We start from the raw sequence: 25,068 nt of genomic DNA, 5'->3' as shown, positions 1-25,068 counted from the left end.
TGCTCAGATGTATCGTACACTGACCAAGGCTTCTTTACTTTGCAAAAACAAAGTGCCTAACAGTTAACAGAAAACAGAAACATCAGTCACTTGTAATTTGCTGGAAATTTGAGTCCATTATTAACAATGTGTGCCTTATTATAAATTCTAAAGAAATAACACTTTTTTAGAGCTGCAACTAACGATTATTTTCGTAATTGATTAATCTGTCGATTATTTGCTCGATTAATCGATGAATCGGTTGGTCCATAAAATGTCATAAACTGTTAAAAAAACATGGATCAGTGTTTGACAAACCTGGAAATGAAGATGTTCTTGTTTGGTCCAAACCAAAATTATTCAGTTTTAAACTCTGCGGATCTGCATGATGCTTCAAACCGATTAATCGATTATCAAAATGGTTGGCGATTTTAGTCATCGATTCATCGATTAATCGTTTCAGCTCTACACTTTTTAATATGAAAGATATTATGATTTGGGACGACTTAAGATGGATGAAATAAGAGGTAATTCATTGGCCTAACCAATAAATTGGAACGACATTTTCAAATAATCTGAATAATTATAACTATAATTATAAATTACACTTTTTTCTTGTGTGTTTGATATGTGTAAATATTTTAGAAAATGGATAAATATACCAAAAACAATTACACCATCAATTTGCAGGCATCAGCTACACTGATTTCATAGCTCAGTACATAGCTCACTGCCTACTTGATTGTTGATGGATTTAGATATGCTGGATTAAGGGTCAATTTATCAATATTGTAATTTATTTTACCACAATGTCTAAGGTTTTGAAAGTTTTTAATTCAATCTAACAATGTTCAGTGCAGCAGCTAGTGTGGCTGTTAGTGGTAATGCATCCTTGTAGCACCTTGGCTGTCTTCAGGCATTTGAAGTTTTTGCTTGCTATTGCACTAACAAAGAATCCAAGGATATGTCATAGATCTTAAAGCTGTTAATTCAGTCTGCGTCTTCTCTATCTGTTCCCATTCCACACAGTATCAAATAGGACAGTTGTACTCTGTGGCTGAGGCCAGCAAGAATGAGACGGGAGGAGGAGAAGGCATAGAGGTGCTGAAGAATGAACCCTATGAGAAGGATGGAGAGAAGGGACAATATACACATAAAGTATACCATCTAAAGAGGCAAGTCTTCCAAAAGAAAGCTTTTGACCAAATCTATGGTCCTCTATGTGAGAGAATGTTTAAATTTTTGTTTACTTTGTGCATTGACAGCAGCAGCTATCGTGATATAGATCTGGATCCTGCTGCCTGACATGGCAAGATTTATAAGAAGTCACAGCATCATGTGTAGCGTAGTTACGTGGTTGTATTTAAATGGTCAGCGATGTTGATAAATGCAGGAGCTAAATACAGATTTTTCTCTCAAGAGAATAATAGATGAATCCAACTTGAACATGATGCAGACATATTTTGTCTGGCATCTTGATATTGAAATAATGCAACAATAAAACTGACCATTCATTCCAAGTCGATGTGATGAAAATCTTCAACCGCACTAGACAAAATGGCCAATTCTCCAGGCCCATTGTTTCCCCTACCATTATATTGGGGGATTCCCTGCCCATCTAACCCTCCGCTGTATTAAAAAAAAAAACATTGATAATTTGAAAAATACCACGATACTATTTTTTTATTCATACAAAGGGCATAAATAAAAAATACATAAAAGAAACAACTGTTGTGGAAATATCTCTGCTGCTGGTGAAGAATGAAATAGAGAACTTCTGCCGGCCGACAAGGTTATATTTTCGATGCAAGGAAAAGGTTAATCTTCACAGGAGTGATCCTAGCTGGAGAAAGACCCTGAGCAAAGTGAACACTCCCCATGTATTTCTCAATACCCAAGTATGCCAGTACGTACTTTAAATTTTGTATTTTTTTAATTTCAGATAACTTTGAATGTGTCCGCATTTGGTGATTTTCATAGTCTAATAAAAGTGACCCAACAGCGCTGTTTTCTGGTCAGGCAGCAGCTGCACAAGCCGTTTGCCATAGCGTTCTATTACAGAGCAAAGGCACAGACCTCCTCTGCCTTTCTGTCTCATCAACAGATCGACTGTTTGCGCATGCAGACAGACTATTGATGTACATATCTGTGTTGATAGAATACGATTTGAAACAAAACTAACCTCGCATCGCATGAATTTTGAGGGACTACTCAAAAATGGTCCATGCAGTGAGGTTATTTATTAGACCTAATTTGTAGTTAATACAGTGGAGCTTCATTTGGAAGGGGACTCTTGGAGGGAATAGAAGGGATGCCAGATTCGCTAGTTCCTATAGTGCTCAAATGGTATTGTGTTTATACCTTGGGAAAGCCTTGCTGCACCTAGTGCTTTATTTACTTTGACTGAATATAGTTCAATTTTTTTTTTGTTTAATTTATTCAGTATTTTGTTTCTATAGTTCTCTTTTTTTTGTACTGATTTTTTTAAACTATGTGCACTGGATGATCAATATCTTGTGGTGATAAAAATAAAAATCATCACTGAAGACATTTCTGCCTGACCAATGTCATTTGTGCCTACCTTTAAGACCCTCGACAAATTACTTCTTAACAATTTGGTGGCAGCTACGGGTCCCAGTGGTCCGCTAGGGTCGGCACTTGCATTGCAAGGCAAACAATGTCAGTACAGACACGGCAAGGCGCAGCTGCGGCGCAGAGAGCACCCGGCAGTGACGCAATGACATCGACCGGGGCAGCACCCTTTTCAGTTCCAGTTGGAGGCACCCAGTCCAGGCCACAGTCCGGGCCACCAGAGGACCGCTTCTCAAGGCTCGAGGCTGCAGTAATGTCCTTCATCCAGGCTCAACAAGCCAGGGAGGAGCGTCAGGAGCGGGAGACACAGCTGCAAAACCAGAGATGGCGGTCACTGCATCACCAGTTTCAACAACTCCAGACGCGAGTGAGCTCTAAAGACTGAATCAGTCCCCGAAGGAAAAGGAAGATGCACGGCGCTCACCCGTTGCTCCGTTGCCAAACCCTCACTCAGGCTCATCACAGATAACGTCACGTCCCTTCGGCAATGTGCCCAGACCAGACACAGCTTCACATGCTCACAGTGCCATGTATGAGATGCCTGGACCAGACACATCCATACCTCGTTCAGACAACTACAAGGCCATTTCTCCCAACAGCGCCGTTCAGTTGGAGTGCACCTAAGATGACCCCATACTCTAAAGATGAGAACATGGAGCACTACTTGACCACGTTCGAGAGGATTGCTTTCGCAAACCAGTGGCCAAGGGAAAGTTGGGCTTTGTATCTTGTCCCCCTGCTGACAGGGAAGGCCCGTGCAGCCTACGTGGCAATGGACGTACTCTATAGCAGAGACTATGCTGAGGTAAACCAACCGTCGCACCCAAGGCGCCCAACGGGACTTTGAACGAAAGCCTTATGGTAAGTTTGTGGGTGGTGGTCGTGAGTTCAGAAGATCTAGTAGCCCAATTAGCAAGCCACACCAGCTCAACCAGCCCTACCGACCTAATCAGCCGAGTAAGCCTAACCTTAAGATAATCTACCATAACTGTGGACAGCCTGGCTATATTAAACCTGAATACCCTTTAGCATCCACGAGTGAGGGTAGATTATGGTACACCCCAGGTAATGGACTAGCCAAGGCAACCCCTAGCTGTATGGACGTGGTAGTACATTCATCCAAGGAGTATGTCTCAGTCCAGAGGGTTTAGTGGGAGGGGGTAGTGTCAAAGGGCCTGATTTACTAAAGCCTTGCGCGTGCAAAAACGTGTGCAAACTGGATTGCACACGCAGATTAGCGTTGATGCTAATCTACTAACAGGGCGCAACATACGCAAAATAGCACTCGCAACCCATTTAGCGTTTTTGCCTTAATGCATATGCAATGTGGGGCGTTTACACGCTATTTTGCGTGTGATGGGAGGAGAAAATGTAAATATGTTATTTTAGCACACGCAAAGTGATTTATCAAACCTGAAACTGATTGCGGTGGTTATTTTTGCGTCTATATTTAGCACGTTTGAAAGGCAGCTCCCTGGCAGCTGTCAGTGAGCTGTTAGGGATCCGGGGCATAAGAACTACACCCTACCACCCGCAGATGGATGGAATGGTCGAGCGCTTCAACCAGACTCTCAAGGCAATGTTAAGGAAGTTTGTGAGTGACTCTGGAGCTAACTAGGACCAGTGGCTTCCCTATCTCCTCTTTGCTTATAGAGAAGTTCCACAAGCGTCTACTGGCTTCTCTCCCTTCGAGCTGCTCTACAGACGTCAGGTGAGGGGTCCCCTGGATGTCCTGAGAGAGGCCTGGATGGGAGAGGGGCCTCAGCAACCAACATTGTGGACTACATACTCAAGATGAGAGATAAGCTGGAGGAGCTGAGCAGTCTGGCCCACGACAACCTGGCGCAGGCCCAGTTGAAACAAAAGGCCTGGTACGATAGGACCGCCCGCAGTCCTACCTTCAACCCAGGCCAAAAGGTGCTCCTGCTTTTCCCTTCGTCAGAAAGCAGCCTGCTTGCCAAGTGGCAGGGTCCCTTTGAAGTGCTGCGCAAGATGGGCCTGGTGACCTATGAGGTCGCTACGCCTGATCGGCGAAAGCCAAAGCAGGTGTTTCACATTAATCTGCTCAAGGAGTGGATATTCAGACCAGGGGCCACCTGCGACTTGATGTGGGCCCGCAGAGCGGACGATGAGGAGGAGCTGAAGGAGCAGTATTTCCCCACCGCTGGGGGTGAGGGCGCCTCGAGGGCTGTTTCAATTCACCACTATGCCTTTCGGTTTACATGGAGGCAAACTTCCAGTGCATGATGGACCAGGTGCTAAGGGGGCGGAAAGCTACGCTGCTGCCTACATCGATGATGTGGTGATCCATAGCTCGTCATGTACTGAGCATTTGACCCACCTGGTTGACGTGTTCCAGAGGATTAAGGCTGCCGGGCTGGTGGTCAATGGCAGCAAGTGCTAGCTGGCCAGACCTGAGGTTTGCTACCTGGGCTACGTTCTCGGAGGAGGAAACATTATGACGCAGGTGAGCAAGGTGGAGGCTGTCTGAAGCTGCCTGCCACCCACAACCAAGAAAGGAGTGTGTTCCTTCCTGGGTCTGGTAGGGTGGTTCATACCCAACTTCTCCACCAGGGCCGCGGTGCTGACCGACCTTACCCGCAAGGCAAGCACCAACAAGGTGGTATGGACAGAGGAGTGCGGACAGGCTTTTCAGGATCTGAAGGACAGCCTGTGTCACAGTCCAGTGTTGCAGAGCCCCAACTTTGATCTCCCCTTCACTGTCCAAACAGATGCTTCAGGAGTGGGGCTCAGAGCCGGAAACTCTTCCCGAGAGAGACTAGGTACTCCACAGTAGAGAAGGAGTGTTTGGCCATTAAGTGGGCGTTGGACACTCTGAAGTACTACTTGATGGGGAAAGAGTTTGTACTCGAGACTGACCCCGGGGCACTGCAATGGATGCATCGCATGAGAGACAGTAATGACCCGATCACGCGGTGGTATCTGTCGTTGCAGCCTTATAAGTTTACTGTACAGTACAAGGCTGGGAAGGACAATATGACTGCCAATTTCTTGTCCCGCCTCTACGAGGAGGGTCAAGCTTGAGTAGGGGGGTTTGTGACGCCGCGGCTATAACGTGTCCTCAAGCGTCCGTATCATTGCCGCACCAAAGATGCGGTATTATATAAACAAGGGATTTGCGTTCACAAGGTGCATTTGTTCACCCCGTTAACATTTATCGTTGTTGACAGTGTTAGGCATTGGGTTTAGTTTGGGTGCGGTTAACCGATGGATGCATACATGACGTTAAAGCACACCAAACATTTTCCCATACATTCACACGCATTTCATCCATTCATACACATTTCATCCATTCATTTTCATTTCACCCACTCGCGGCAAAACTTAGTTTGGTAGCGGTAATATAATAATTGAAGCGGAAACCGCGAAGCCTCTACGTATTGTCGAGGTTAAAGAATGATGTGATTGTTTATGTGTTAAGGTAAAACTTCTTTCCGTCGCTTTTGCAGGGTATTTCCAGGTGCGTCTAGATAGCGTGCTCCCAACACGGGAGGGCTATAAAGACGGGCGCGTTCACGAATGACGCACTTGCATCAGCGTTAAATCAATAAGTGTTGTTTAACCATGTACTCTGTATGTTATGGCATGTGTACATGCTGTGAGGTTATTTATTAGACCTCATGTGTAGTTTATTGTGATCCGGTACCATTTTAACTGAGTTAATTGTGCATTTGTGAAATTTAATGTAAACACCCCTGGCTGTCTGAAACCTAGTGGTAGGTACCAATTAAGGGTTGGTTTCCCAAGGGGATAAATACAGTGGAGCTTCATTTGGAAGGGGGCTCTCCGAGGGAATAGAAGTGATGCCAGATTCACTAGTTGCTATAGTGCTCAAAATGTATTGTGTTTATACCTTGGTAAAGCCTTGCTGCACCTAGTGCTTTATTTACTTTGACTGAATATAGTCGTAGTTTTTTTGTTTCAGTTGTTCAGTATTTTGTTTCTATAGTTTTCTTTTTTTTGTACTGATTTTTTTTAAGCTATGTGCACTGAATGATCAATATCTTGTGGTGATAAAAATATAAATCATCACTGAAGACATTTCTGCCTGACCAATGCCATATGTGCCTACCTTTAAGACCCTCTACAAACTACTTCTTAACAGTATCCGTGTTGGGTAAATGTAGCTCTGAGACAGAGAAATTTAATTTTACCATTACACAACCAATGATTACCAATTGTTAGTGTTACTGTCCGTGACATGCCATAGCAGCTCACCTTAAAATATATCAACTGACATACAATAATTCAAGAACAAACCTTAATATGATGCTTACATTAACCACCAAAACAACCTGACTTGACCTGTGACAGTATTCCCAGACAAAACTTATGACTTCTGAGAATTATAGAAGTTGTAAAGTAGGACAGCACGATATAACCACAGCACAATTGATGCGATTATTAACTGAAAAATAATTATGTAGACCGAGCTGTAGTTCTTGTGTAAGAATCGTTTTCTGACTTGTTTCTCTCTCACGACAGTAAAATCCCAAGCTTTGTGAAGTTGATCGCACCAGAGGGATCATTTGTTTTTCACGAAAAGGCTTGGAATGCCTACCCATACTGTCGTACTAGTAAGTTAATGTTCACATTGCAAAGGTTATAGATGCATGCATGTTATGGCTTCAGTTTAGTGTTTACTGATATCAACCTTATTTTTCATACTGATGCTGATGTTTCTTCTTTCTTCCATTTCCTGCAGTCGTGACGGTAAGTTGTTTTATTTACAACCTGTTCAAACTAGGAAGTGAAATGGTGAAATTCTTCTACACATCTGTGTAAAGTAAGCTCAGTAACATGGGGATGCATGCAGAACTAGCTAGTGCTAAGTGAAGTGGGTAAATAAATCATACTAAGTAATACAATAGTAATACAGCAGCCAGCCAGGAAACATACATGCCAATTTTTTTTTTTACTCTTAATTACATTTTGTATATAAAAAAATGGGTGGGTTTATCTGTCCCATTGTATTAAAAGTTGAATTTGACCCACTTTTTACCAAATCTGTGATCATACTGATTTGCCTCGAATTTTCTTGATAAAATATTGGGTTAACTGGACTGGAATTTTCTTTTCCTTAGCTTAATATACCTCAGGGGTGAGATTTTTCAGTTTTTTCCGGTCTGAAAATATGCCTCACGTGAATGGGGGATGCACAGGTCAGGTGCACAGGCGGGTTAACTGTACAGCGGTTTTAGTGCCTCTGCCACAAGTCTTCGTTTCACTTGCAGCAAAGTCCGTTATTTTAGCTGACTTGCAGGCATGGACTGAATTAATCGATTTTAGAGATTATTTTTTATTTTTTTACAATTACAAGCTGTGATTTTTTTAGCTACTTAAATGTGAATATTTTCTGTTTTTTTTGCTCCATTTGACAAAAACATCATTAAAAATAGGTTCCAGGTTTGATAAATACTGATCAACGTTTTAACTATATTTTATGGACAAAATTTGCTTTTGTAATTGAGAAAACAATTGACAGATTGATTCTAAAACTAAACAGTATATATCATTAAACACTGAAAAGACATCTCTAGCAGTGTTTCTTTTGACAACCACTTTCACTTCAAGATGGAAATTGAGGCACTGAGGCCATCTCTGCCAAGATGAAAGTCTCTGTGAGTAGTGAAAGAGCATTTACATTTATTTTAACATGGTTTAACACTCTTCCATGTAGGCTACTGCACTTTATTAAAATTTGTGTCCAGCCATGGAAAACGCGTTCACAAGTCTACTTCGGGGACATTTGGAGTTATTTACAGATTCCGAAAGTGTGATTTCTAAGCTTTCAACAATGTCAAACACATGTCCATCTGATCATTTTTGAAGAAGATGTGGCCATTTGAATGTAGGCACTCCTCAAACTGCTTTAGGGAGAATTTTAGCCTCAAAGATTTACACCTTCTGAGAGCCAAGAGACAGAATCATCACATTTACATAGCACAACCCCCTCCTGGTCTAAGCTGTCAGTGAAACCACACCCTGCTCTGTATGGGCACAGATACTATTGTTGTATCTGTATTTCCATCATCTGTTTTTGTTGTTACATGAAAACAAAGTATACTATATATACTTAAGAGAGAAGGATCAAAGACAGACACATATTTCTAATATCAAATCAGACACTAATGAAATACATTGAAGTGGTTCTGTGGTGTAGTGGTCTGTTACTGAATGAGCTGATAATGTCCTAACTCAAATCATTAGCATCACAGTCAATACAAAGCTGTGTCATTCACACATGATTCAAGCACTTCAGCACATGTTTGTGCTAGAGCTAGTGAAACAATAAAGCCCAATTTATACTTCTGTGTAAAGTGCTCTGCGTAGGTTACGCAGAGACTCTGCGTCGACGCAGAGCCTGTCGAAGAGCCTCTACGTAGTCTCCGACTGCACAAAATATTTTGTGTCCGTCACTCCATCAAGGGACTACGGAGACGGCAAGAGCTGCGATTGGTCCTCAGGACAGGCCGAGCGAAGCTGCTCTGTGCCGGCTCACAGTGCGCACCCGACCGTCCACAGAGGCGGAGCTGATCCCCGCCGATAACGCCGCTGCCAAACTATAAATACGTCATATCTTAACACACACAACACATGTTTAGATTCTAAATGGCCAATTTCTCGCCTCAAATGATCTTAAAACTGCGTTCCGTGACACAGAAAAGTGAGAAACGGCTACTGTTTCAACAAGTCTTTCTCTCTCGACGCCATTGCTCACTGTAGCCAGAAGCACAACAACCTTGCGCAGCGACCCCTACTGATCGGGCGGGAAACTGCAGCGCGTGTCCGTCACCACGACGCAGAAGTATAAAGGCTCGAGGCGTCTCCGTGGTGACGCAGACGGATAACGCATACGCAGTCGGAGAAGTATAATGTGGCCTTAACAGTACGTGACTGAACACTAACAATATGTATATAAAAACTCACCCATAAAAATATAGCGCGGTGCTGGCGTCACGTCATCATTACAGACAACTACCGTGTGTGTCCTGCTCTCTTTCAGCTGCTGAATAATCCATCTGTTTGTTGTTTTTGTTAGCATAAAGATCGCTAGCTTAAAATGCTAACAGTCCACACACTCTGTGCTTTCTCTGTCCATGTGAAGAAGTTCAGCCACAGTTCAGATATTGTCCTGTTCTCCTTGCCTTCCTTTGTTCAACAAAGCTTTGATGATGACTGCTTTGATGATAATCACACTTTAATTTCGCACCACACACACACACACACACAGACACACACTCACACACACACTGCACACATACACGCAGCCCAGACACTCTATCTCTCCCCTCCCCTCCCTCTTGCTGTGCGTGCATATTAATTAGCCATGTGTATTCTCCGTGATCATCAGCTGATTGGCTGAAAAAGCAACAAAGGCTCTGGAATGTGAGATGGCCACACCCAAACTAGGAGTGATTCACAGCGATAAAACAACCTTAATTCAAACACAGTGTTTATGGTTTTAAGACCCACAATACTGTGATTTGAAGCATGTAGTGGCTTCTTCAAAACTTCAACTTGTGCAATTTTGAAAAAAACGGAAATCCCTAATTTTGAAAAAAAAATTTTTTTCCTGTTTTTTCTCGTTTTGCGCTTTGCCGACTTGTTCCCACTTGGTCAGTGGCGGGTCACATTTTTGAAACAATACAATGCCGTCGCGTCATGGTAGGTGCACCGTATATTTTCATTTTTTTGTCCTTTGCCAATCACATCCCTGATACCTTATGTAAGTATATTAATATTAGGCTAAGAGAAAGAAAATTCATTGTTTAAGTCCAGTAACTCGGGTTAAAATAGGATGCAAGCTTAGCAGTGTTGTTAAAAGCCCTATTCGAATGGGATTCATTTTATAAGCGGAGGTAGGATGAAGCAGTTATTTTACTAGGGTGGACCAGATGATGTCCGTAAAGATTACAGCGATATCACAAGTGAAGACACACGTCAACATAGTGCTTTGATCCATGCTTGTAAATCCTTGGAAATATACTTGTAAACAGGATATGACAGAAAATTTACGGCGCTATTGCACTCAGGGAGGAGGTGAGTCACGTAGCAGGGCACTGGGGTCCTGCCAAGCACTGAACGATTCGGTGAACGAATCATTTTAATGAACGGTTTCCAATGATTCAGTACACTCAAATGAACTGCCGATCCCATCAATAATTAGTATTACCTGGGGTAATTGTTCCTTTTTGCTCCTGGTAAAATTACTGGCATTGTCCGGTAATGATTTCTGACATGGCACATTCGGACAGGACTAAAATCACTGAGAAGCTCTGGCAATAATTGCTTTACCCCACCTCCTCTTGTAAAACTAATCCCGTCCAAATAGGGCTTTTGCTTAATTGGATTTAGTAGGGTTTATGCTTATCTCCATTCATAGAATTCTCCATCCTGGCTGAGGTCAGCAGTGATGGTTTGAACTTATTATTAAAAGACAGCAATATACTGTGTGTGTTTTTTCTCCTGTTTTTCAGAATGAGTACATGAAGGATGATTTTATGATAAAGATTGAGACGTGGCACAAACCTGACATGGGAACAACAGACAATGTAAGTGATCCGAAGAGTGTTGAAGGAACATTAACTTCTATATTAATATCAATATTAATGACTAAAATGATTTACTGTTGAACTTTGGGAACTAACATTAATTGGAGCTCCTGGTGAAACACGCCAAGTTGTGTCCAGCCATGGATGGTGTTGTGAAACCATGCATAGTGGCTACATGTAGCGGGATGTGGGTGCTATTGTAATACACGCAGAATATCTATGTGAAATAATTGAGAAAATTGTTCAAACCCAATTAGGCATTCATTTTCACAAATCATTTTTTTATTAGTCATGTTTGTTCCAATTCTTTTAAGTCTGTTTTTATGTCCTGTTAGTTTGTAGATGTGTTTATTATTTTATATTGAGTGTGTTTTTATACGTTTCTAGTATCACTCATTTAAATGGGAAGCTTTTTATATCTTGTGTTGTGTACCTTATGTATTCATTGTTTTTATGGTTATGGTGTTTGGTTAAAAATATGAAAATATGTGAAGCCAACGTTATTAGGTTTGCAAAGTTGTTGAGTTTGGATAAATGAATTCAATTAAAACATGTTATAACATAACACACAGTCATTAAGCCATTCTCAATTTATAGGTGATAGAAAATGGAAAAGAAGCCAACTGTACAGAAACCAAAATTGTGACCCTAAAAGCATGATATGAACCGAATCATGGATTTTGTGAACCGTTCCATCCCTAGCATGAAGCTAATATCTCCACCAGTGTGAACACAGCATTAAAAAGTTAGCTTCTCCTGGCCTAATTTAAAAAACAGCTAGCAAAGATAAAACTGGGGAAAAACTTGACATCAGAGAATTTGAAAGATGAGGTATGTTTGCTTTAAAAAAAAATATTCAGTGATTAATAAATAGATAAAATGGTAGTTTCGTATATTTCTGTGAGTCATCTATATGATTAATCTAGTGCTGTCAAACGATTAAAAATTTAATCGCAAATTAATCGTATTAATGTCATTGTCTGATGCTGCTGAAATAAAGCAGAGTGAAATTACAGCGGTTTTAGTAAAGAGATGTCTGAGCGTTCTCACTTTTGGCTCAGCTTGGCACCATCTGTGCCACTTGTGATTAATCACAATTAACCTCTTCTTCCCTGACCCTCCTTTTGGAGTCCCTGCTCGAAAATGACATGCCCAAACTAAATAGAGTAAACCTATGCAGTTACAAGCTCTATGTGGATTATCTTTGTATCAAAAGAAAGATAACACTTGTGAGATTCCACCAGAGGTTTAAGTTTCACTGTAGATGTCACTGTGTCAGAGTAAATGTACATGGAACACAGCATAAATGAAGGATTTTTTTCTCTCGCCTAAAAAAATATTGCATTTTAAAGCAAATATCACCTTTAAAATATGCAGTAGGAGCTTAAAAACACATGGAGGTCATGTAACAACATGTGGACATGAGCTGTGCAAAGTGTGATGCTGCTGAAATAAAGCAGAGTGAAATTACAGCTGTTTTAGTAAAGAGATGTCTGGGCGTTCTCACTTTTGGCTCAGCTTGGCACCATCTGTGCCATTTGAGATTTCTTAGGTACCAAATTATTAAAAACCAATTAACTTTTATTTATATGTCACTACAGGTCTAAAAATAACTTGTTTTTAAAAAAAAAAAAAAAAAAAGTATAATAACTCGCCTAAAATCAATGCTCCCTGTGCGGTGCGTAATAATAACTCTGTGGCTCTGAAGTGTCTTCAGTTACGCAGCGCCATAGCTCTGGCTAACCTTAGTCAATTTGGGTGATTGACAGCTCGTTTTAAACGTCTAAACCGGTAGAATCAGACCCCAGTCTCCAAATGCGTGTGAATCACTTCATTATCGAGTCAAAAGGACATAAATGCATACGACGCATTTGGGGGGACATTCCCCCTTCTCTAATCAGAACGATCTACCGTCGATTTGTAATGATCAATCAGACCGGGATTTGTCCCCAAAGCATGCTGGAAAGTGTAGGTCTTCATTAGAAGGGGTTTTGTTCCGGTGGAAATAATTTGTTTTGATAAACAGCAAAGGTAAGACAATATTTCTGGTTGTAGTTCTTGAAAGTCAGTTGTTGTTTTGCTCTTATTTTGGGGCTGGATCCGTGAATCTTGGTCGTAGAGTGATAAAAACCATTGTACCACTGGAATCTGTAGATTCTCCGCTGTCCAGCCGACACGTTTTTTTTGTTTACATAATCACGCTGGCGCTCCGGTGCCGCTTTTCAATGTGTGCGCTGTGGCGGTTTTTTTCCGCTCCTGCTGTTTGATCAATCGGTGTTTTAACTGTGTTTGTGAACATAGGAATGATTTATATGAGCTTCTAGCTGAGTTTCTGACCTTTCTGTGGGTATGCAGCATGTCTGTGTTTGTTGAAGTTAGATATGGTTTTATGACGCTTTTCTCGCTGCGTCTGACGCTGCCCCCGATCCCGGGGGCAACCGTGAAGAAGAGGTTAATCTCACATTTTTATCTATTCAAAATGTCCCTTGATTTCTTTTTGTCCCATTATTTTTTTCTGATTTTAATGCTCTTGCTTTAACCCTCTCGCGGATCTCCCCTCCCCAGCTTTCTTTCCGGTCTAGCTAGATCCGGTGTGGTTTTGCTCAGGCTAAAAGAGCATTAATCTTGCGATAATAAAATTGACGCTGTTTAAATGGGTTTGTGTTAACGCCGTTAATAATGCGTTAAACTGACAGCACTAGACTAATTAGATAAAGATTTCCGCTTTGAGTATCAGGGTCATGTTCTCCAATCCTAGAAGGCTTCCCTGTAGGCCAAACAGGTTGATTTCTAATGAAAGAGGGAAGTTTCCATGTTTCAGTACACCTGTATATTTTTACATTTTAACACCAAACATGTTTACCGTAGTGGTGTCACAGTCTCGAGCGTAAATTTAATATTGATCGAAACAACTTCACAATCTCGACCTTTGAAAGTAAGGGTGGAATCGAGGATTTAACCACGCACCCAGTGTGGCGTCCTGCAGGCTTGCCAGAGGGGATAAAAACGAAAACAGTGTTGTGGCCATTAAAGCATGACTACACGTTACCCCCTCCCGCTAACCGGAAGCCAACAAATAGAAAATTAGTAAGGATTTGGGCCACATGGTTCGACCGAACTTGAATCCCCTCTCAGTGAGTTTTACAACAAAAACCAAATAACGTAATGCACGTGTAGCGTAGCACAAGACATGTCTGCATGCATCATAAGGACGTAGACGCAACTATAAAAACAACACCGTAAACCTCTTCTTCACGGTTGGCAAAAGCGTCATAAAACCATATCTAACTTCAACAAACACAGACATGCTGCATACCCACAGAAAGGTCAGAAACTCAGCTAAAATAATATAAACCATTCTTATATTCACGAAACACAGTTAAAACACAGATGGATCAAACCAGCAGGGGCGAAAAAAAATGTTACAGCACAAACATTGAAAAGTGGCACTGGAGCGTCAGCGTGATTATGTAAACAAAAAAACGTGTCAGCTGGACAGTGCAGAATCCACAGATTCTAATGGTACCATTTTTATCACTCTACGAACAAGATTCACGGATCCAGCCCCAAAATAAGTTTGGGGCTTTTTTTTTGTTTTGTCATTTTGGTTTGTGGACAAAACAAGACTCGAGAACATCATCATTTCCAGGTTTGACAAACATTGATCAATGTTTTTTAACATTAAGATTCATTCGAGAAAATAATCTACAGATTAATCGATAAACAAAATAATCGTTAGTTGCAGCTCTAGTCACAGTCCACGTCAAGAAGTGGCTTGGAGTTCCACGCTGCCTTACCAACATAGCGCTCTACGGAGATGGTGTCCTCAAGCTGTCCCTCACCAGCCTTACGGAGGAGTTCAAGTCTGCAGATGACCTTGAACGAATCCAAAGATCCGGTGATGAGAGAAAATGCACTGACCCTGGCTGCTGGACACGGTGGGAGAGTGTTGAAAGGAGGAGGTTGAGCTGGAGGGATGTATGGGCCATGGAAGCAAGGAGTTTGAGCTTTGTTATCAGAGCCACATACGATGTCCTTCCAACACCAACTAATCTCCACCAGTGGTTTGGCGAAGATCCTGCGTGTGTCCTTTGCTCCAGGCCAGCCTCCCTTCAGCACATACTCACTTAGCCAGGGACGGTACACTTGGCGCCACAACCAAATCTTGAAGAGCCTTGCTTCCACACTGGAGGGAAAACGAACCAGCATCAACGCCCTACTATCACCAATCGTTCGTGAAGGGGCTTCAGCTGCCAGGACCAAGGGTGAATTCCAATTCCTTGCTTAACCCTTAATCTTAACCCTCAAAAAAAAGAGTTGACAGACTGGACACAGCTTTCGCGTATCTGCATTTAAGGGGTGTCCCATTTCTAAGTGACAAAATAACCCTCAACACTTGGTTCTGAGGGCCAGTTAAGATAAGGGTTGAGCTTGAGGGTTAAGATAGGAATTGGAATAGGCCCCAACTCCACACCATCAGAGAAAAGCCAGCTGGGCTTAGCACGCACCTCGAAGATGCTGGCAGATATTGGCAAACAGCTGGTCTTCCCCTCAGAGATTGTCACCACCAGCTTGAGGCCTGACCTGGTGCTCTGGTCCCCTTCCTTGAAGAAACTCTACATAGTTGAACTCACCGTACCCTGGGAGGATTCCATGGAGGAGGCATATGAGCGGAAACATCTGCGGTATGTTTAGTTAGCCACTGAAGCACAATACCATGGCTGGAACGCGGAAAACCGCCCAGTGGAGGTCAGGTGCAGAGGGTTTGTGGGAACATCAACCACAAACCTGCTGAGGGACTTGGGAGTTATGGGCCAGAGCCAGCACACAGCCATCAAAGCTGCATCAGAGGCAGCAGAAAGAAGCAACCAGTGGCTCTAGCTGAAAAGGAACGACCCCAGTTGGGCCTCCAAGTAGCGTGTCCGGAGGTATACGGTCAGCTTAGGCGTGACTCAAGGAACAGGACATCCCTGCCATGCATAGTCCCCTGAGATGTCCGCCACTTGACAACAAGGTGACTCTCATGGTCAATTGGGCTTGGGACGCAAGCTCAGTCCTGATCAGCCTGTAGCTGGCCGCCTCTGGTGAGGGTGTATAGTGTGTAAAGGCCGAAACACCTCATGACCCAGAGGAACACTACTGATGATGTGTCCAGAAAAATTAAATTCATTCCCAGGAATCCACCATTCACTGGCAAGTCCACCAGTTAACATCCCATCATGTGTTTTCTGGAATCTGACACAGTGGCATCTACAGTGAAACTTACACCTCTGGAGTAGTCTCACAAGTGTTATCTTTATTTTGATACCAAGATTATCCGCATAGAGCTTGTAACTGCAGAGATTTACTCCATTTAGTTTGGGCATGTCATTTTCGAGGAGGGACTCCAAAAAGAGGGTCAGGGAAGAAGAGGTTAAAACAGACAACTCTTCTGTCCTCATTTGGAGCAAATTCAAAATTCGACTCGCGCTAAATTGATAACTAGTGCTATAGGTGTATAGGTGTTTGTAGCATTAAACATGCAACCTTAATCAGTGGTGGAAAACCCAGATTTAAGCATTTACTGGTTATTGTTACATTGTTACATAGATTTGACAAGGCCTTATTGTGGTACAAACAAATAATGGACATTACTGTATATCAGTCATGACACCAAGTAGACAATCGAAAGGGGAAATAAAAAAGGAAATGAGTAATCATGACATATAACCAATGATCCTAGATTAAACTAGACAACTGCACTAAAAGAATTTGAAACCAATCGTGACCTTAAAATTAAATTTGGAAAATCATGACACTCCTAATTTACAGTCAATACATAATTGGATAAGACAGAAATATATTTTGTTTGTGTTCTGAGCCAATGTGAATTTAATAATAAAAAATAAATAAATCAATAAATGTCCTTTGTCTTCTGTCTGTATCAGGTCCACAATCTGGACACGCAGACATGGCCGACTGTGGATGTTGTGGACATAGATATTGCAAACAACAACCAAGTGCAGGAGAGGGTAAGTTTTTATTTATTCATTCATTTATTTATTTGAAATTTTGAAATTTAAAGTCCAAAATGACTTTAAATTTTACCAGAGTAAGATTTTGATATCTGGTTATCTGGGCCAATCCGCTTGGCCGTGGGAAGTCTTTGTTTTCCTATATTTTGTATTGGAAGGTTGTTCCTGTGTGCATGCACCACTATAGCGAGAGTCCATGGTAAAGATTTGTGTGCCCCAAAGGAACAGGAAATGTGTCACTTGACTGGCCCTCACTGTAAACGAGTGAGAGAGACATTTTTTAAACTACATTTGAATGTAGATTACACACGGTAGTTACAGATTGTATAATGGGTAGCTTGTTTATTGAAAATGTCCATGTTTTTATCAATTATTTTAGATGATTCCTGTTTTCTTCTTCTCCAAGTGAGACTGGTGGGGCAGCGCCCTAGCACCCTCTATGGACAGAATGTCTCTGACTTTTGGCCTGTAATATGCTGGGTTCATGTGGATGACGGGCATAACTGGTGCAGAATCTAAAATGAGAACACAGTAGTATGGATGTAGCTTAACCTGTGAAAGTGAGTTAATCATTATTACAGAGGTGATACAGAGCATATGGAGTGATGAATTAATTTGTTTGTCACTGACACCTCTGATTTCTCGCAGAATTAGCTCAGAACACCCTCAGGAAGAGTGTGGTCACACCGGTTCTGACGGGGGGGGGGGGAAGTTATGCTCTCCCAAAGCTTTAAAGTGAAGTCTCTAATCTCACTGTAATTTGCACCAATAAATTCAACCTTCAGCCATTTTTTTTTTTTTTTTTTTTTTTAAACCAGTCAACAGCTGATTGGCTGCCCCTGTCAGTCAGTCATGTTACTTGAGGTTTAAAATCTAAAAGGAGGCAGTAAGCCCTTTTCCTCCTGGTGGGCCACAGTTGACCCAGTTTTTCTTATACTATTTCTTCTCCAGTAATGACTTAAGTGGATCAGTGTTGAGGTCGAGCCTTAATCTGAGTGTGCATCTGCTCCATGTCTCTTCCCCATTCTTTCCTCACAGACCTGATGGATTAAGACAGCACAACAGTGAGCCTTGAGCTCGGGGGGATGGGATATTTGGGGTGAGGTGGTTCTTCATGACCTTTTTTGACATAGACACTGACCTGGTCTAGGGCTGGGCGATATACCGGTATTAAGAATTACGCTGGTATATTTTTGAAAGCGATATGTAGTTGAGACAATATCGCTAACCGTATATTATATATTATTTTTATTTTGCCTTGCGAACGCTATTTTATAAGGCCGAGTGCTTCTCTGAGCCGACAAGCTGAGTTCAGCTGCTCAATCCCTCCCCTTATGTACGTACTACTGCGCCGACAGACAGACTCGTATCCGACAGCTCTCACAGCATTTTGCTTGTATATTAACTTGTAAATACAGTGGAAGAAATAAGTATTTGATCCCTCACTGATTTTTTTAAGATCATCCACTAACAAAGAAATGAAGGGTCTATAATTTTAATGATTGCAGATCCTCTCCTGCAAATCCTTAATGTTTCGAGGCTGTCGCTTGGCAACTTGACGCTTCAGCTCCCTCCACAGAATTTCGATAGGATTTAGGTCCAGAGACTGGCTAGGCCACTCCATGATCTTAAGCCACTCCTTTGTTGCCTTGGCTGTAAGTTTTGGGTCATTGTTGTGCTGGAAGACCCATCCATTTTAAGTTTCCTGGCTGAGAGAAAGCGTTGGTCCATCCATCTTTATCTCGATGTGGTGAAGTTGACCTGTCCCCTTGGCAGAAAGGCACCCCCAAAGCATAATGCTTCCACCTCCATGCTTGACAGTGGGGATGGTGTTCCTGGGATCATAGGCTGAATTCCTCTTCCTCCAAACACGGCGTGTCAAATTGATTCTAAAGAGCTCGATTTTGGTCTCACCTGACCACATCACCTTCTCCCAATCATTCAGGTGTTCATTGGCAAACTTCAAACGGGCCTGTACATGTGCCTTCTTGAGCAGGGGGACCTTACAGGCGCTGCTGGATTTTAATCCTTTACGGCGTAGTGCGTTACCAATGGTTTTCTTTGTGACTGTGGTCCCAGCAGCCTTGAGATCATTAAGAAGCTCCTCCCGTGTAGTTCTGGGCTGATCCCTCACCTTTCTCATGATCATTGATACTCCACAAGGTGAAAGATTGCGTGGAGGCCCAGACAAACGGAGATTGACAGTGTTCTAATGTTCTAATAGAGCACCAAAAGTTGTCTCTCCCAGCTTGTTGCCAATGGTCTTGTAGCCCATTCCGGCCTTGTGCAGGTCTAAGATCTTGTCCCTGATGTTCTTAGAAAGTTCTTAATTATTTGTATGGGATCAAATACTTATTTCACTCAATGAGAGTCAAATAAATTGGTGTCTTTTCTTTATATGTTTTTCTGGATTTTCTTTTTGATATTCTGTCTCTCCCTATTGAAATAAACATATCATTAAAATTATAGACAATTTCTTTGTTAGTGGATCATCTTACAAAATCAGTGAGGGATCAAATACTTATTTCCTCCACTGTTTATATGTATATTAGACTATTATAGCTCTGTCCATGTCCTCACACAGCGGGAGACTGAACATAGGAGCTCAGCTTCGCAGCTGAGACACAAATAGACTATTAACTTAAAACTTTTACTCTTAAACACAAAAGGCAAGTCCACTTTAAAAAAAACGATAATATTAAACAAACCAGATCAAGATGACTTGCTGCAGCCACGGTGTGACAAATTGGCTATTTTTTGAGCGCAGTGTTAATACAGCGCTGCCCGGTGCACCTGACGCCCTGCATTTCTAACGATTCGTGAGACTCCCTTAGTGTTTCCATACAGTGTGGCCATATTATCCACGTTGTCGCATACAGACGCTCTCTTTTCTTCTGGAATTTCAAAGGCACCAGTAACTTAATATAGTCGTGCAGCGATGTTTCTTTCTGTGTGCCTCTTCTATCCATATGTCTCTACTGGGTTGGGTTAATCCAAAATAGTGAAAACAAGGGGGTTGTACTCTGAAGACACGCTGTTACCTGTGCAACAGGTGAGTTTTGGTCCATATCGCCCAGCCCTATCCTGGTCAGGATCAATAGTCTTCATGTAGACCAAAACCTGGTCCTAATGAGGCTAATCCAAATTTTTGAGGAACTGATTAAATTAAAGGGCTGAGATATTAATAGTGGTTAGCTTATAGTTAAGGTTATGCATTAGCTAGTTGTGGTTGAGGTTAGGTTTAAGCATTAAAGTTAAATCCCTTAACTACTTTTTTTCGCGTAATAAACAATGTGTAAGGATATCTGGTATTGTTCCAGGTCACAGCTCTTGGCCCACATCTTGGCATTTTTTAAATCAGGCATTAGGCAGAGTTGGCTGCAGATTGGGGGTTTAGTTATTCTTCATCTGTATGTTATGTTTTGGGGTAAGGTTCTGGTTTGGCTGTCTGAGCTGTGTTCTAACTAGAGTTGCATGATACTTTCGGTACACAGTGGTGCCAAATCGTAACGGTTCCTACGACACTAGAAATTCTACACGACGAAAATACCGTTGATTACGAAATATCGATATCGGTGCCAATTTCCGCTACATAGTGGCCGCGTCTACTCTCTTCCCAGCCTCCTGACTTCTCACTGCATGCTACTCCCTTGTAAACAAACCCACATTGCAACAGCTGCAAACCAACCACACAGCTGCTGAATGATTGGCTGTTTGCCTGTTACTGGTGACGTCCGTGGATATGATAGGCTGTTTCCGCATGCTGGGTCCGCCCGTCTGTTAGCTGATTGGCTGTTTGTGTGTTTCTGACGGCAAGAACGGACTCCATGAAGACAGCTCCGCTTCGATAGAAATTTTCTTCAAAACAAACAACAAGCTAAAGTTCTGTCTCGTCCAGACGTGTGCACGGTTTACAGTAACAAACACGAGACAACACACTCACCTTAACAGAAGCACCCGGCCCGAGCAGCGAGTCTGCCACGGAGGCGGCGTCGTTCGTGGCTTCGCATAAACAAAAACAAACTCCAAAAGTCACATTTGGAACTATTTTGGCTTTAAACAAGGCACAGACGGTAAAGAAATAGACTTCCTGATTTGTATTTAAAAAAATACAGCCTATTCGAGACGGTCTATGTGCATGTTTTAAATAACATGCATAAAAAAAACACATTTTCCAAACATGTCTTGGAAATGATTGGTTTTAACAGTCTGATATTAGTTGTAAATAGATATGTCTGTAAATTATAACATTGATACATGATGTGCAAATGTTCACTTTTCACAATTTAATTGTGATTTAGGTCATGATAATTCACCATCTTTAAAAAGTGACCTCCCATATAGAAATCTTGGAAACTATGAAACTCTAGATTAAACTCTAATTAATAGGATAGGAGAATATGGTTTTGTACAGTAAGGTGTTAATAAGTGCTTTTTAAAGAGGGTCAGTATTACAATACATGCCAAGGTAGTTAACGGTGAACATGTGTAGGCTATTACTGTGGCCGTAAAGGGATACTAGTACTAGACACCTGCTGATGTCAACAAACAGCAACAGAAACAAATAATACCTGCTTCAGTCCTACAGACTGTGCTCCTGACACAGCATTGACCCAAAGCAACACAGCACATAAACATTACTGTGGCCCACAGGGACAGTTTGTCTACATTATGTTTAATCTTTATTCTTTCAGGACTACAAGTCAGAAGAAGATCCCTCTCTCATCCCCTCCACCACTGCCTCCACTAATAGGAGAGGACCTCTGAGCCCTGAGTGGAAGGTACCTGACTGAGTAACAGAGAGCAGAGCTGCACTTATGTTTAAAGTCCCTGTAAAGTGATACAAATATCTCTTCTGACTCTGTCAACCCACAAGAAAATTATCAAATTTGAATGTTTGAATTTGTTTCAGTCAAGTAAAATTCAAAAGACTGGAGAATCACTTTTCAGTCTTCAACTCAACTCAACTCAAACGTTATTTCTAGAGCACATTTTTCTCCACGTTCCCAGTCACTATTTTCGAACATATGTAATGTTTGAAGAGGGTGAAACTCTGTATTTGCTTGACAGGGACTTTAATGATGCTTTTTACATTATGCAGTTCTAGTGCTACTTGCTAGTGCTACCGTATCCATTAGGGATGTTAACTAGTACCTGGTACTTTTTTTGGTACATCCTCTGGCGAGGTTCCAAGCGATACTGAAATGCGATGTCAGTCTACCGGCCACTGATTGAGTCTGTGCTCCAGTCACGCATGATGTACTGAACGATTCTGTAAACATATCTTTTAACTGATTCTAATGATTCAGTTGACGTATTCTCATTAAGGGTTCGTATGAAAATGTATGAAAAAGTATGTATATTTCTGTTTTTACGACTGTCAGCTGCTAACCAACGACATCGGCGGCGACGCTGTGAGGATTGTTCACACACAGTTACAGCGACTGCAGACCCGCTGCATTACCATAGCCAGACACACACACATGCATGCACACACGGTGCAGAGGAGAAAGCTGCTCGCAGACAGAGCGGAGGAGAGCGGGGACAGAATCTCCTGTTCTGTCCTGAAGACGTTACTATGCACTCCGGCACAATTTGTTAATGTTAAAAAAATAGCGATAGCAGCTAGCTAACCACTTACGAAAGGAACGCCGGGATAGCATCGGCTACGACTAGCTAGTAATTCAAAACGAACTTGACTAGTGATTCAGAAACACCGTTGACAATTGAAGAAGACCGCAATACAATCATTACACATGACTGTCGTGATTAAAATACTGAAAATACATTTGTGCGAGTCTTTAACGGCCAGCTTTCAAACTTCGCTGACAGGTGACGCGGCGGAAGCTGCGAAATACCTCAAAGCCCTCCGTTTCAAGTGTGGTCCTGAGGAAGCTTCGTTTCGAGGGGTACGTAGCCCTTCGGCTTGGCCCTACCCCTTAACCCTTATGAGAAATGAGACAGCCCTACCCCTCACATGAACGCGCAAAGACAAGGGGTAGGGGGAAGAGGGAGGGCTAAGGGGTGGAATTGGGATTCAGCCTAAAGCACATCAATGTTGACTTTCACATACAATTTGACGTCACATTGTGCAAATTCCTGGAATTGTTGACTCACAGAGCTCCACATTGTACCTAAAAAAAATGCCAGAGTGCAGGCAAGGGCAATAGTGTCTGGAAGAGCGGAAGTCCGCAAAGTGTTCTATTCTTGGCTGCACAGTGCAGCACAGAGTTCTACACAAACTTCCAGCCTCAGAGGATTTAGGTGTCCAGTGGATACATTTTATATATGGCGGCAATGTGCCGGCTAGAGTCTGCAAATGATGGCTTTTCCAAATGCTAACTGCTGTCATCGCCTGACAGTCTGGATGATTGAAAGCCCCCAGATGCAGCGGATGCAAATACTATGAGAAAATATTCGAATATCTGTGTTTTTTTAGAGGGAATATTCGAACATCATTTTTGAGTAATTTTGACAGCCCTAGTAAGCATGTCTTAGAATATCAAGAATGCATGAAGTTAAGGTCAGCACCCTCCACATCAGCAGGTAACACAGGGAATGTTTATAAAAGATTTTGATTTGCACAGTAAAAGTTCTGTATTTTGACTGCAATTGTCTTTGCATTCTGATTCCTCACTTCATTCGAATCATGAGTAGCTCTTCTTTGTAAACAGCATCATTTTCTGGGGCCATGAGAACCTGTACTAGTGTGGAGTTATTCTACAGTATTCATGATAGTAAAATAGACCATCCTAAATTAATCTAGTGCAGTAATTCTGTTCTCTACCAGTAGAAAATACTGTGAACACCTGATTATGCATGAAAAAAAAATACCTTCATATACCGTGAAACCTAGCCATTTTAATCTAGATTAATCTAGATTAATTTCAAGATTACAGTGAGATTAATCTAGATTAAAAAAAATAATCTATGCCCAACACTAGTTTTCATACAAACCCTTCATGAGAATATGTTGAACCCCTACACCAACCATGTGGCCGCAATAAAAACAAGATATTCAAACTAGTAACCATTGGATTCTGTACCTGATATGAGGTGATCACAAGCAGAATCTCTGTTGTGTGTAGATTCCCATCGTTCTTCTGTGCTTGCTTTGAGTGCCTTTTATGGCAGTGTTCCAACTCCTGCCATCTCTCTGACTCTATGAGCTGGTAAAATGCTCTCCCTTTGTTTGTCCCTGTCTGTTTGATATTCTAGGGCACAACAGCTATCCTCCATTTTCACTTTTAATGAGTACTTGTGAGGAGATGAGTTACCTGATATACAGTAAATGTCTGTGGATTAGAACAGCAGAGCCTCCAGCCAAAATGTCATTTTTCTACACCTACATTTATTTGTTAATTTCTTTCTATGGCATTCAAATAATGAGGTTAATCAAATAATAATGTGATTTTTTTGATGGTGTATTAACTTAAAATAGGGTAATTGTCGTATGTCACATATTTTAACAATCTCTGTTTACAGCCCATCATGTTGGATCTTACAGAACAATGTTTGCTATTTTTCCCTCCTGTTCCTTTAAAGAAAGAGCTCAATGCAGACTGGCCTTATATGTGTGCGTACAAACTGGTCACTGTCAAGTTCAAATGGTGGGGTCTGCAGAACAAAGTGGAAAACTTCATCCATGAGGTAAGGCTGAGTGAAATTCATTGATGCGTGTGTGAGATTTCATTATATTGTTGTTGTTATATATTGAAGTGATTGATGGACTGAACAGATGCCCGGTTTAGTTCTGTCTGCTTAACTTTCTGTATCTCTACAGCAAGAAAGACGTATTTTTACCAACTTCCACCGCCAGATGATCTGCTGGTTTGACAAATGGATGGATTTTACCATGGAGGACATCAGGCGGATGGAAGAGGAGACTCAAAAAGAACTTGAGGAGG

General features: G+C 41.8%; 1 protein-coding gene across 1 annotated transcript in view; it reads left to right on the top strand.

Annotated features, from left to right (window-relative positions):
* LOC310938088 (phosphatidylinositol transfer protein beta isoform-like) overlaps positions 1–25,068 on the top strand; it is a 52,621-nt gene that overhangs the window by 19,057 nt on the left and 8,496 nt on the right. The window contains exons 3-10 of the mRNA XM_083902509.1: positions 1,009–1,154; positions 7,078–7,169; positions 7,298–7,305; positions 11,073–11,147; positions 17,075–17,158; positions 21,856–21,942; positions 24,707–24,811; positions 24,945–25,067. Coding sequence (XP_083758635.1) covers positions 1,009–1,154; positions 7,078–7,169; positions 7,298–7,305; positions 11,073–11,147; positions 17,075–17,158; positions 21,856–21,942; positions 24,707–24,811; positions 24,945–25,067 — 720 coding nt within the window. The remainder of the gene's footprint in view (positions 1–1,008; positions 1,155–7,077; positions 7,170–7,297; positions 7,306–11,072; positions 11,148–17,074; positions 17,159–21,855; positions 21,943–24,706; positions 24,812–24,944; position 25,068) is intronic.

This window comes from Microchirus variegatus (assembly GCF_963457635.1).
Source record: "Microchirus variegatus genome assembly, chromosome: 16".
Taxonomy (NCBI): domain Eukaryota; kingdom Metazoa; phylum Chordata; class Actinopteri; order Pleuronectiformes; family Soleidae; genus Microchirus; species Microchirus variegatus.
Note: the sequence above shows the minus strand (reverse complement) of the source record. Positions and strands in the feature narration are given on the sequence as shown.